This window comes from Argopecten irradians, chromosome 8 (genome assembly GCF_041381155.1).
Source record: "Argopecten irradians isolate NY chromosome 8, Ai_NY, whole genome shotgun sequence".
Classification (NCBI taxonomy): domain Eukaryota; kingdom Metazoa; phylum Mollusca; class Bivalvia; order Pectinida; family Pectinidae; genus Argopecten; species Argopecten irradians.
The window spans coordinates 24,094,037-24,109,190 of NC_091141.1; the positions used below are offsets into that span (position 1 = coordinate 24,094,037).

The 15,154-nt window shown below is 32.7% G+C and overlaps 1 protein-coding gene across 1 annotated transcript; it reads right to left on the minus strand.

The window, feature by feature from the left end:
* Positions 1-2,653: 2,653 nt before the first annotated feature.
* LOC138329935 (uncharacterized) lies at positions 2,654-15,054 on the minus strand. Its single transcript, XM_069277220.1, has 7 exons — positions 12,420-15,054; positions 9,690-9,756; positions 8,421-8,527; positions 7,878-7,937; positions 6,542-6,643; positions 3,218-3,261; positions 2,654-2,759 (listed from the first exon to the last, which is right to left on the minus strand). The coding sequence occupies exons 2-7, from the start codon at positions 9,746-9,748 to the stop codon at positions 2,703-2,705; spliced, it is 429 nt and encodes a 142-aa protein (XP_069133321.1). The 5' UTR covers positions 9,749-9,756; positions 12,420-15,054; the 3' UTR covers positions 2,654-2,702.
* Positions 15,055-15,154: the final 100 nt, after the last annotated feature.

Sequence of the window (15,154 nt, forward strand, 5' to 3'; positions counted from 1 at the left end):
CAGATACATTTATACAACCGACAATTAATAGAGGGCGTGTAGCATGAGTGGATATGTAATATCAAATATTTGACATGTTCAATAATTTAGGTTCGTTCCATACATTTAGGCGGGTGACGTATCAAATTATTGACAAATTCACACAAATTATCAAGTATATGTAACGTTGCCACGAGTACACAGGCTCATATATCACATAACTAGTATTTATGACAATATCGACAACACTTTAGATTTCGTACCCATATAAGAATGGCGACATAAGGCTTTGAATTTCGTTCATCGAGACAATCGTGCAACGACACATTTTGATTATGTCGTAATTGTTACCCGTGACGTCACAGTTGGGTAATAAGAACTATAGCTTACGATTTGTATTACTTTGGCGTATGACATGGGTGAACAGGCCATATATGCTTATGTGATATGTAAGGCATATGCCGACACTTACTCCTAATTATTGTTTACAAATAATGATAAGCTACCAGAGAATGAATCTATATAGCAATTTAGTTTTCATACTAAGAATTCATAGCCTAAATGTCATTAATATGTTCAGCGCATAACTGGAAAATGTCCTTATCATTATATTTTATTTCTTAAATTTCTAACAGATTGAAGAAAGATAATAGGTTTTGTCATCATTATATTCATTCTAACTCACATAAAATACGCTAAACTATGTTTAATCTCAACAGGATACATTCATGGAACTTTAAAGGATATGTTAGGTTGATGATAGTCCCAAAATATTCTTAACATAAAGGATGGCAAAACCTATTTTTACTTATTTAACTTTCTGTATTGATTATGCAAAGAATATTCAATTACAGAGAAATTGGAAAATAAGTACAAAACAAAGTGTTAATAACTCTTGTTTATTACTTCATTTCTAGTTTAACACACTTAGCAAAGAAGCTGATTAGGCGCTTGACGCCTTCATAAAATTGTTAGTAAAGCAATGATCTATTTTAAGATATGATATAGGACACACTATTTTTGTATTTTTCATATAACTTATCTTTTTTTCTTCTTTAAACGCGGAGACAATTAAGTTCTTCGTGAAAGTTTTAATAACAAAACAATCGTCCAAATGTTCTGTGACATTGTATAATTCTTTCAAAATTCTTTCCTGTGATTGTGACATATAACATGATTTTATGACGTCAGAATCACTGAACAGCGGGACTACTCGTATTCAACCCACATTGTTTTAGTGTCTTAATTCAACGTGTTAGAAGCAATAAAATCATGACTAGGAGGACTTTCTTGCTCTTGTCTCTTAATGATTTCACGACAGTCTCCGAATGGTTCACGCCAGGTGCATTACCTACACAATATGTGAAAGTTTTTTTTTTAAATCAGTGAACTATATCCTAAGATGTTCGTTATCTTAATGAAAGTCGCACTTTTCCATTATTCGAATGATCAACTCAACAGTAGTGGTATATCAGTTAAAGTGTAGAGCAAAGTCGATACCAGCCTACATTTTAAATTGAGGTTTCACAACCCATGACTGCAATTTATCATGTTTATCAAAGTCAAATTACTTCATATTTTGAAATGATACAAATATTAACATTAACATTGAATACTTACTGACAAGATTTTGATATAGATATTTAACAGTCACTCGTTATGAAACTTGCTTTTCTTCCCTAAATCACAGAGATATCCCGTGGTTACTAGGGAAAATATAACTCTATTTTATGACGAGATGTCATCAAAACATGCGGCTTAACCGCGTCTACATTGTTAATGACGTCATCAGTTTTGACATTAAACGAGGTTCCTGTGTTAAAAATGCGATGGAAAAGCTGTCGGGCCGCTACATTTTCTCCTCTTCTGCTACCAAATTGCCGCCCAACTAAAATGCACTCGGTGTCGATATAGGAGTCTCGTATGTCTTCGAGGGGAAAGACTTTGAAAAAGGAGGGAGGAGTGTAGCGGGATTATAATCGGTGACCATGGAGCTCTGCAGTAGAGCATTCGGCTAGTGTTCAGAGGTCCTGGGTTCGCATCCCGGTCTTACCCGGAAGTTAAATGTAAAATTCCTGTTAATTTGCTTTCGAAAATAAAACGTTAGGGCATTCACCTAGTGATTAGATAGAAAAAAGTCTAGTATTGATTAGTCCAGGGTCTTAGTACAAAAACAAAGATGAAACCTTCAACATAAGTAACAGGACCTCCCCGTCTGTTATCATTTTTTCTTACATTTGAGTTTCGTCGCAAATATTCATCGGTGACTGTCAAGACAAACCATTTAGTCAGCCTATTTTATCTACAGAATACGTGATGATTTAACGTTAACTAATCAGGATGAATAGACCTGAAAATATTTTACATGTAAAGTTTTCCTGTTTAATATTGATTAAAAGAACAAACAGACAAATTAAAAGTATATATTGTAAAATTAAATGGAAAGTGCTCGTTAAATAATGTGGTACAATAAGGAGGAATAAATTGTTTAATATCTATTTCTAAACCAAATGATCGCAAACAATGGATATTTAGGTAATTCGTGAATTAGCTATGGTAAATGCGGTAAATATGACATCTTTGTGATATAACGCTAGTATTGCACTACATCAACTTCCTGGTGTTGACACAAATGAATAATAAGTAACAAACAAATAAACGAAGTATGTGACTGTGTTCTTATTGTATTTTCGCAATATTGGTTACACACTGACGGGTTTTTCTCAATTTACTAGAAAACCATTACTAGAAAACTTGGTATTCATCCACTTTACAAATATCTGAAATTGACAAAAATGATTTTTATTTCTACAATATAAATTGTTCATGCTTGAATAACAACGTTATTTATATTTTCAGGTAGTTCTATAACTTCGTTGTAATATTAAATATTGTTAAAGCAACATAGAACATATCAGATTACGCCGAAAGAAACTTATAGCACATAACATATAATACATGTAAGAAGTTGGACAAACTGAGATAACATCCATACTCCATAGATACATATAATACCCATTCAATGTCAATAATGCTTCATTGTTTATTCGAAAGTGTCATTTAAGAGACCTTAGCTGTTTGATAAACGGTTTAGGATAAAAAGTCATTTGACAACTCGCAAAAACATCAGCAGAAATTACTTTAACCCCGAGAAGAAAAGAGTTGTTCGAATCTTATGATTAACGTACATAAACTTATGTCAACAACTCCTGGGTTATGTACTGTAGGCGATACTCACTTTGTAATGTTCTCTTTGAAATTCAGAAAGACTGATCTTTTCATCTAAAGAGGTCAAATGAAAGAAAAACCAATGACATAGGTAAAGAAAACAAATAATATGTTACAAACTATACATGCATCAATCCATTCATTTGTTTGTTTCGACAGACATTAAAGAGTTATTTTTTCACCAAAACACGAATGTTGTCCATACAATGATAAATCAAATACACATCCGTTACAAGTTAGGATATCCTGGAAAACAATTCTGATGAAAACGCCCGACATTAAAGAGTTATTTTTTCACCAAAACACGAATGTTGTCCATACAATGATAAATCAAATACACATCCGTTACAAGTTAGGATATCCTGGAAAACAATTCTGATGAAAACGAAAGGTAGTTACTGGATTTTGTTTCAAAAATAAGCTATTTAGCATAAGTCCGAATTAAAGTAGTTCTGCCGCTCATCTATGGATATTGTCCAAGCATAATGAACAAAGTTATACGTAAGCAACACCGAGTTGCCTCCCTTACTGTATGTCTTTTGCATGATTGGTACACATTCGTTTTTCAGCTGTAATGATAAATTCATTTGCATTTTTTTTGCTCTTCATTTTCAATATGCACACACAAGACCATTGTTCATCATTGATAATGACAGTGAAATACTATACTGTTCAGTTTTCATTTTTAGAACAGATAGCAAAATCAAACAGCAAATGTAACTACCTTTTTAGCTTCATATCCATATAGGGATTGGATTTCGTTTTTATGTTAACCATGCTTGTATGGAGCAATTCCTCTAAGAATATATTCTATGGGGCGCGTTAGCGCCCCATATTGAATATATTCTTAGAGGAATTGCTCCATACAAGCATGGTTAACATAAAAACGAAATCCAATCCCTATATTTACACTCACACGACTTTATATTTATATTTTATGCAATAAAATCGTCATTTGAAAGTGACGTAATTATTCAATAAAAGTCGGTCAAAAGTGGGAGGAGCTTACTCATTTGAACAGCGAATGATGACGCTTCACGTTAGGTAGAATTATTCATCCGCGAAGACAAAAAAGTTCAATATTTTAGTGTAAAATAAACATGACAAACAAAGCAAATTTCAGAGATAATTTTATTTAATCAGATCAGAACTTTAAATATATATTCAATTTTGCTAAAAGTTAATATATAGCGTAATAACATAAAGAACTTGTACACGGCCACATGTGTGAACTCGGTGACCGTTATTGTGCAGCGAGGCGAAGCTGACGCACGCTTACACTTTTGAGTTTGCCGAAGTTTGCAAAACACCGATTTTCAAGTAGCTCAATGTGTTTGAGATGTCGTCTGACTTGACGATATTACATCCTTGGGAGCCATGTGATTATATAATCTACGCTTAGATCCATATCGCCATCGATAGATGAAACAAATTCACTTGTGTTCGATGGATATGTACAATGTATTTGTGGTGACGCGTAACTGTCAACACGTGGATTATTAGCGGTGCATGTTTTATAATACACATGATTAAATTCTCAAAGAACAAAGACAAGAGGATATGTTTATAACTGACCTCTATCAGAGGGTCTCACGCCCGTCCATCCCAAAGACTCGATCGTAGGACGAACATAGGCACAGAGGTAATGTTTACATTTGACAACCATCATTTTTAACAAAAATGAAAGCACGTCGCCCCGGTCGGGATATTTTCCCGTTTCTTTATACAATTGTTAATTTAAAAATTGTTTGAATCATATATACATATAAAACATGTATATATCGTTTACATTTTTCCAAAATTCTATGAAAAACAACAATATACACGTAATGTTGCGTCAAAATGTAAACAAAGCCATGTGTTTCTTTTAAAAAAAAGTAGTCCTTTTACGTTGCACAGAACATTTTCATACGCAAGTTCAAAGTTCGATGTTACCATGCAGTTATATTTACACTTGCTAGGCTTGGTCACTATACGCTAATACTAGCCGATTTTGTTTACCATAACTGCATGGTAACATTGAACTTTGAACTTGCGTAAGGAAATGTAAAAGGACTACTTTTTTAAAAAAGAAACACATGGCTTTGTTTACATTTTGACGCAACATTACGTGTATATTGTTGTTTTTCATAGAATTTTGGAAAAATGTAAACAATATATACATGTTGTATATTTATATATGATTCAAACAATTTTTAAATTAACAATTGTATAAAGAAACGGAAAAATATCCCGACCGGGGCGACGTGCTTTCATTTTTGTTAAAAATGATGGGTGTCAAATGTAAACATTACCTCTGTGCCTATGTTCGTCCTACGATCGAGCCTTTGGGGTGGACGGGTGTGAGACCCTCTGATAGAGGTCAGTTATAAACATATCCTCTTGTCTTTGTTCTTTGAGTATTTAATCATGTGTAGTATAAAACATGCACCGCTAATAATCCACGTGTTGACAGTTCCGCGTCACCACAAATACATTGTATCCATCGAACACAAGTGAATTTGTTTCATCTATCGATGGCGATATGGATCTAAGCGTAGATTATATAATCACATGGCTCCCAAGGATGTAATACCGTCAAGTCAGACGACATCTCAAACACATTGAGCTACTTGAAAATCGGTGTTTTGCCAACTTCGGCAAACTAAAGTGTGTAAGCGTGCGTCAGCTTCGCCTCGCTGCACAATAACGGTCACCGAGTTCACACATGTGGCCGTGTACAAATTCTTTATGTTATTACGCTTTATATTAACTTTTAGCAAAATTGAATATATATTTAAAGTTCTGATCTGATTAAATAAAATTATCTCTGAAATTTACTTTGTTTGTCATGTTTATTTTACACTAAAATATTGAACTTTTTTGTCGTCGCGGATGAATAATTCTACCTTACGTGAAGCGTCACCATTCGCTGTTCAAATGAGTAAGCTCCTCCCACTTTTGACCGACTTTTATTGAATAATTACGTCACTTTCAAATGACGATTTTATTGCATAAAATATAAATAAAAAGTCGTGTGAGTGTAAATATAGGGATTGGATTTCGTTTTTATGTTAACCATGCTTGTATGGAGCAATTCATCTAAGAATATATTCAATATGGGGCGCTAACGCGCCCCATAGAATATATTCTTAGAGGAATTGCTCCATACAAGCATGGTTAACATAAAAACGAAATCCAATCCCTATATGGTAAACAAAATCGGCTAGTATTAGCGTATAGTGACCAAGCCTAGCAAGTGTAAATATATGCATATATCTACTATTATCTATACTTCGTTTGCGGTTTGTTATCAAATGACAAGCTCAAAGGGCAATAATAACAAATATGTTACCATCATCAGTGTCATAGGCCGCATGAAAAATATTTTCCAGATGTATTTTAACTCTTTTCTTGGCGAGGGTCTCAAAAAGGAACGATGGATCAATTCCGCAGGCTATAAAGATATTATATAATTGTACAAGTATATGCTATACAGAACAAAACGTTGAAACTATAATGCATATAGTCAGTATTTAGTGTCTTTATCACGTAACAATTTTTTTTTTTAACTTCGGATGACTGAATAGTATGTATTACACTAATATCTATCTTTTGGTTGTGTTTTTCATAAAAACCCGTTTTTGGAAATAGTATTTCGTCCTACAGACAAAGCATTTACATATTCCCACAATATAGTTAAATAATGTTAGTGAAAGATGAGGTACTGATTGGTGTGTTTATGGTATGATCTAGTTAGATGAAACTACAAAATGGGTCAGAAATCCACTATTTCAATTATTCACAACAAGAACACACGAGAGTGCCCCAAAAGACTCAAATACTCATTGCACGTGATGCATCAAACATTGTACTTTAAATCAAAATCATATTCTAACAAATCCCTTACATTTCTTGACCATTATAAGACAATGCCAATGTGCATGAAAAATAATCCTGTCGAATATAATATCTTACTTATCGAGACATTCAAATACGTGAATATGTTCACTGGTCCGTCTTAGTTTCAATTCTCTTTCTCTTACGCTAGGTTTCGAGATAAACAACGAAACTGATATGAACGTGTGTTTCAGTTCTTTTAAAACGTTGGACCCACCTAAGATTTTGTTCAATTAACATGAAGTTGACCGTTTTATCAAAATTTTCCGAATCATTTACATTTATCTTAACTACAATATATTTGCATGCTTTGCAAAAGTTTTATATCAGTTAGTTACATTAAAACATTAAGATAGATATATATTGAGACTTTATAATGCAACACAAACGCATCCAGGGCCCGGTTGTTCAAAGCATGATTAGCTTAATCACATTATTAGTGAAATTTTCATTTCTCATTAACTGCAAAAGTTGTAATCATTTCTTCATTAAATAACACAAGTAAGTAAAGAATGGAGTTCTTAAATATCTTATAATTTTTTGTAAAATTTCTATTACCAGAAATAATTTTGTCTTAATTTGTAAATTATCGTTAAACTGTGATTAGCCTAATCAGCCTTTGAACAACTGGGCCCTGGTTAGAAATTAACTATGACGTAGTAATATTACTCCATACGAGGACACAACACAAAGAACTGACTTTTTTCACAGCTTTCCCAAAATTGCCATTAATCCATTGATAATCGAACCGTAAAGTATCGACAAGTTATCATACTGTATACTGTACTTACGGTCAAAATTTAAGCTTGCGGTAGCATTCAGAAAAGTTTCCTTGTCAATATTTTTTTCTTCTGTACAAACAAAGAAATATATGTTAATACATGATGAAGGTCTATATTAAATGTACTTTAACAGATTGATGACGTATCGTATCATAATACCAATTTCCTGGCAATTTTCCTGTGCACATATTACATGTACTTTGCCGGTAAAAAAAAACTTCTAAAATGTTGAAATAGACCGTTGATCTAATTACTTGTACATATATTAACTGCGCACTTGGGGAGTTTGATTGATAAAAATTAAAGCTAGTAATCATAAGTATCTAAATTATTTGAGTTTTACAATTATGATCACTCAGACTACATGTTATTGTAGGTGTAAATTCAATATCTGTGTTGTTCTGTTATAAACGTGAAACAAAATAATAACCATGGTTAAGTAAAGTTATTAAAATAATATGCAAATTTGTAATCTTGAGAAGAATTTGTTTGGTTTTTTTCTAAAACTGACGATCATTTTTGCGAAAATAAAAGCAAAAAATATTAACAAACCTGTATCAGTAAAACATTTTTTAAATTCATTCATATCAAGGAATCCACTTTGGTCAATGTCGATTTTGTCGAAACATCTTTCTGGACAAGGTTTCCATGATACAATGCTTCAACAAAAAGGAGACTTCTATGGCAACGTATATTTCTTAACGACAAAACCACAAGTTAACCAAATAAGTGTGTACCCATTAAAGTTTGATATAAATGGTCGGCATAGCAAATTTTGTCATAAAACAAATTAATCATTTATACTATTTATAATCTAACCTGCCTATAAAGACCACATATAGGACAAGTGGAAAATGCCGACATATAGTCAACTGGTATTTACACACAGTTCAAAATTGTGAAAAGTTGTTATTAAAGTGAATTCTCATTTGTGCGCAATTGATCTACAATGTATCTTTTATTATTTTTTGAACCTGCTAAAAGAAAAATTGCGCTTAAATTTAAATGGACTAACATGATGTTCAGTTTTTTGCGAACAAAATAATGATGTTTTCAATAACGCGTATGCGATTAAAATCAGTTACTGTAATTAACGTTTAAAATTTGCTACTGCTACGAAAATGATCAAAACATTTTCGTAACTCACAATGCTGATATATGTATCTTAATTTGATCATAAGGTTATGATTTAGAATACAATAATATGTTTTTGTTTAATATTCTACATTGACCTGCATCTTAGACAACAGCATTGTCGTTATTGAAAGTTATTCTATCAGAAAGTGACAATTCTGTCTTTGCATATCACAGAGTTATCTAACCTTGCGAAGAGGACTTGATTGTTACCTCATGCTTTTATTAGTGTTACTTCCAATTTGTTCTGAGAAAACGACGTCGGCTTTTGCTCATAAATTAATGGCGATTACAATCGATTTCAACCCGAAAAGGAGATATCTCTGTTATATGCAATGAGGAAATATAGCTACACACAACCTTCTAAAATGGTAACTGTTATGCACACTAGCCAATGGGACTAATTCACGTTCCACGTGATACCTGATAACGTTTGTGCTGGACTAGTATATCCAGTGTTGATGGGATGTAACTCTTCGTAATCCTCCGGCTGAAATGACGTTAGCGCGGGATTTCATCTTTTTACGTCATTTTATCACAAATAGAAACAATAGTCACGCACAAACGTTATTAGGTATCAGGTGGCACGAGAATTAGTCTGATTGTGTTATAGTTATTTGAAGAAGAAGTAAAATTATTGTATTTCACAGAAAGTGTGGATGGTCGTAATCTGAGCAGGCGACTTACCCGGTGACGAATATCAAAGTAAAAACCAATATCACGGAAGACCCAATTAGATATGACATCTTTTTACCTACATCAAAAAGAGAAGTGGAGAATAAAAAAGTGACCATTTACGTAAGATGCTGTGCATATATTATAAACCATTAGGATATTAAGAGTAAGATAATGAAATACACATTTTTTTATATAAAATAATTTGAATAGTGAATTTTGAAGCAAAGAGAGACAGATAGACAGCCTAGCTGATTTTTTGTCTGAAAGTGGTCAAATGGTTGGAAAGCCACAGAAACTACTATACAATGTTTTGCTTGTTTATTTATTATATCTTTATTAATTTATTTATGTATTATTTTTGTGGTGGGGTTGACAAATGTTTGGTTGACAAACGACACATGAATACCATAAAGATGTCTAAGCAAACGGATATAAAGGACCTCCGCCTAAAAGCATTTTTATATATCAAAATTATAAATAGAAGTGAATATCTATCTAATCTTAGTACGACGAGCGCTTTTTTTTTTTTTTTTTTTATACAAATATTGAATAGCTAGGTACAGAAAAAGAGAAGAAGAGAGAATTTTACATATATAGAGTCCTTCTTGATTAACTCAGTGCAGACGTTTTTTGTCATTCTGTCATCAACTTAAAGATATTACAATCGTTATTCTCGTCGGTCGAAACATATTTCTTCAAAGTATGAATCCTATAGATTTGCTATTTACCGTAACCTATAGTCTATAACTTTATATTTATCTAGATGTTATGGATATTTCTTTAAGGTCGGTTAATGGCATAATATGGGTACAAACCGTATCATACAGAAACGGATACGCATCTAGTGTGTGAAGTAAGCAGTAGAGAGATCGTGTTTAGTAAGATTTTTTGCCGGTTGAATCATTAGGATTTCCATAATATGGAATCAATCTGATTGCAATTCATTTCGTTATTTACAGTACTGTGTCATTCAGGATCTAACACCATCCCATATGAGGTCTTATTCTTATTACCTTTCAAATTGACCAATCAAATCGAACGCGGACGAAATAGTGAATAAGAGATGTCAGAATATTTTTCCAGTGTCATTTCGGCTTCAGCATTTAACATAGCTACATGCATTTATGTGCTGTGATGAAATGACGTTTTCAGTAATATAGCTAGGAAAGTGTAGTAAATACGTATGAAATTTACACAATTTGGTATAAAGGTCATCTGAACGTGACCCCGAATGAGATGCTGTCAGATCCTGTATAAAACCGTGTCAAAATAACGTTATGTATTAATCAGATTGTTTGGCACTTGAATCGTAATTCTTATTATTGTGCTTTTATCAAAGCTTTATTTTCCATCGCCTATACTATAATGTATATCCACACCGTAGTCTTTCGTTTTGAGTTATCGTCCACACGATCAAGGTTTTCAGGACTGATCCACTATACACAAATGTAGTCTCTAATATTGCTAACCATGGAAGGGCTGGTTAGTTATTGTTATATTATTAAACAGTAACGCAATTGATTACCAAATAATATTAAAAAAATAACATGATTTATGTCTTGAAAGAGACATCGTTCGTCTAAACTATCTGCGTATTCCAGCATGCCATTTCGTTGTATTTGTAATTCTTTTGATTAATTTATTTTGAGCATGATGTTGGGCAGTAACACAAGAACATTCAGACAAGCTTTATGCTAATTAGTTTTATAAATCACAGTTGTCTAACTTGTTTGTACGATTTAAGTTAAACAGTGCACCAAAATAGCACTCCAGTAAATGCTAGAAGCTAACTAAATACCATATACACATACAGATTTTGAATTTACTTGTTATAATTTACTTAAAACTAATAACCCAACCAATTTTGTTTCCAAAATCCAAATTTCCATTGTCTGATGCCCATTTCCGATGATTGTAATTATCGATGGTAAAACATCGAATGCATGCGTGTATCCGCAATTCCTTTGTGAAATGTGATACCCCTAAATAGACAATATAAACAATTTCGATTGGGATGAAAAGATAATATTCAAACAAAGCAATAATAGACCTCCACCATCAACAGCAACAGCAATAACAACAATGGCAAAGAGCCATGTCTATTTGTACTACTGAACGATACAGCAGGGACAAGAAATATTTATAGATTGTATATTAATAACAATAAAAAATGGGATGATTTCCAAAGTACGTCGCCATGTTCGATTGGATGTTTAGAATGCGGTTCACCGAGAAATCGTAGTATCATACATTCCTAAACTTATCTATCAGTTGTTTACCAATAACGATGCAACTCCAATTCTTTTACTTCCTTAGCTTATTTACAGAGGGAAGAACAATATACATAATTTGCAAGATAATGATACATCTTATTTATAGTATGTATGGCGATTGCTTGAAAATTTCTGTATTTTAACATGATTGTAATTTCAATGAAGATATCATATATTTTTTCAAACGCAATTGGACATTATTTAAAGTGAAAATTGGTATTAGAAGATATGTTCAGAACAAGATGAAAATTAGCAAGATATGTATCATTTGTAGTTAGTGTCTTTGATATGAGACGGTAGCTGGCTGAAACTAGTGTGACTAAACTGTTGGAAATTATTTTGCTCTTTCAAAAATTGTATTGAAATATAATTGTATACATTTCACAAAATATAGCTAATTATTTTCTTAATTACCAAACACGCATAACTAATTAATATACAATTTTTAGAAGTTGTAATGTCATACCTGTGTTGGGCTTGCTGCTAGCTACCTGTCCCTGTCGCTAGAGAAGCGAAACCAGGTAAATTCTACTGTATCGATTTAAGATGTTGTTCGGTCGTAACAGGTGTCGTTTGATGTCATAAAATAAACACCTCTTTGAATTAATATGGACTCAAGCAACTCGCACGCACCTGCTTACCTGTGTATTCCTGTGTAAACAGAGTTTATTGTATTCACAATAGCTGCTCAATCGTCCCATTAATATTCTATAAACACCTGTAATCCATTGCAGATTACTATGAAATCAGGAAACATCGCGATCGGATTTGAGTAGCACGTATATATGGGGGAGTGGTCTGCCGTTTACACGTACATAAATGCCAGGTCAAACGTCGGTGATGTTTAACATAAAAATAAACAAAGGTTAACAATACCAAAGATTTACCAGCTGGTCTAAATATAATCATAACAACAACAGGAACATTAGCTAAATACAAGAGTAAAAATTCTCGAAATCGAAATTGATATCTGTCGTAATTGTCTTGGCCATAGCACTTTGATTCCTTTGAACGTTGTCTTTCGAATTAAACATATTCTAACGTCTTTCAAGTATCAAATTTGATTTTTATTTCCGTCTTCCATGTTCGTTGATCAGATAATTAGTCTAGTCATAAGCACTGTCAAGAGGATTCTAAGGATGATGATTAAAAGTACTAAATAGACGCAATGCAATGTGATTCGTCTCTGTTTGTTTATATAAGAGCTACCGTAAATGAAGCTTATTTCTAAGACCCTCTGACTCTTTTCTTTTCGTTAAGTACATCCTTGTGATTATTTTGACATTGATAACATTTTAATATTATCATTGGTGAGTTGCTTACATCAAAGACGAGTGGCTTCTTGTGAAATGAAGATGTACAATTATAGAAACTGGTGACTAGTCTAGATGCAACTACACACACTATGTTACAATATTTCAAATGTTCACGACTACATCAGAAAATAACAACTAAAATGCTTTAAACTCTTAATTGCCATTGTTTCGTGTCATATTTCAATTGGTTGTTTTATGTAAAAGAAGTTGAAAGCTATCAGATGTATTTAATACAGCATCATTGGTATTCTCTTTTACAAATCTCAGAATTAAGCAGTAAAATCCCGATGAGATATGAAAATGGAAAGATGTCTTTGTTATTTTGGCTTCCGATGATGTGTTTTATGGACAGCTACAAGTTAATGAATGACCTTAAACTCGTTCAGATATACTTTGGACCATCTTTCATCGTGACTAGATATGTTGCTAGTGTGTATTATTCGTTTAAGATTAACGTACAGATTCATAATTGCTCATCGTTAATTGTACGTTCGTTATGAATTCGAGATTAAATTTGTGTTTCCTGATATTCCCTGACATTAAAGTTAATTCATAGTTAATGTTCTATATTACCCAATAAAATTTCAATTTTCTTAAGCGACTTTCTTTCCACTACTAAAAAATGTACCTTGTGTAAGTCCGTCATACGGGACGTTAGAAACATTTGCGTTATTTCCTTTATAAGCAGTTGATAATGTCAATAAAGAAGTCAATACAACATCTTCGACTAGAAAATGATATCAGGTCGAATACGTAAATGTTTTGTTACATAGTTGTTGAAGGTCCAACAAGTCTTCTGTTGCCTGAAAACCCAGTCGATAACTGTTTAGTTATACACATTTAATCAAAACAATGCATTGATGTCACGAATTGTATGTGTGACGTCACTCCGGTCCAAAAGCACATTTTAACAGTCGATTTTAACATTTCTTTGGACTGCCCGACGAATCAGTTCATTTATAGGCCAATAGAGTTATATGGAAAGTAATTTATAGGGGTAAAACAAATAGAACTGTTACTTGTTTATTTTAAGTTCGGTGCAGTCAGTTTTGTTAGTGGGTCATTTTCTCACGATTTGAGAAAGTATTTTTTCGCGAATGAAAATATCGTGATCTAGATACACGTAATACTAACAAAATGTCCACAGCAGAGTTCTATTATGAATGATAGCTTTCATACGTCATGGTGGATCAAATAGTCTTCCTCCTTGATTCTTTCAAATAAATGTTAATTTACAGGGCAGACTTGACGTCCACTTCTAAATACTGCAAGCGTATATATTTTAGTGGTATCATAAAATAATTTTAGCGGGACAGATATACTAACCAAAATATGAATGCTTTATAATGGGCAAAATGATATAATGCTTTTGTGTTCTTCTTTTCTTCAGTAATCCATTGGATACCATTTAAGATTTTATTAAGTAAGCAGTGAAAATTATCCATAGGCATGGATAAACTTAATGCATAATATGTTATAGCACGGAATTACAGCACAGTTTTTATCTTTAATTCCCTTTTCATGAAAACAATTCATCAGATGTCACTTTTCAATAATTATTCAAATTGTATATGAAATTTTGAAACACCACTTGGCTTCATTGTCTTACCATATGCCCTCACTTAAATGTACTGTAAACGTCAATATCATTCGATTTTGTAGTACTGCAACAAAATTTCACATTGAGCCTCTGTTTTGTGTATGTAAAACTAAAGCCTAGGAATTTTAAGTATTGTAATTCTCAAAATGTTTGTAACAAATGTTAAAATGGTGGTGAATAACTTATGCAATGATTACGGTACATATAACTTTAAGGTGATCGCGCGAATTTACCATTATACTAACTTGTTCGAAAATGCAATTGCGGTAAAATTACATTTGTTTA

What these genes read in the sequence shown, in the direction of transcription:
- LOC138329935 (XM_069277220.1), bottom strand. Translation starts at nt 9,748, where the DNA reads ATGTCATATCTAATTGGGTCTTCCGTGATATTGGTTTTTACTTTGATA. An exon ending in AAAATGTTTTACTGATACAG is followed by an intron (nt 7,938 to 8,420) that starts GTTTGTTAATAT and finishes TTGTTTGTACAG; the next exon opens with AAGAAAAAAATATTGACAAG. An exon ending in CGCAAGCTTAAATTTTGACC is followed by an intron (nt 6,644 to 7,877) that starts GTAAGTACAGTA and finishes ATATCTTTATAG; the next exon opens with CCTGCGGAATTGATCCATCG.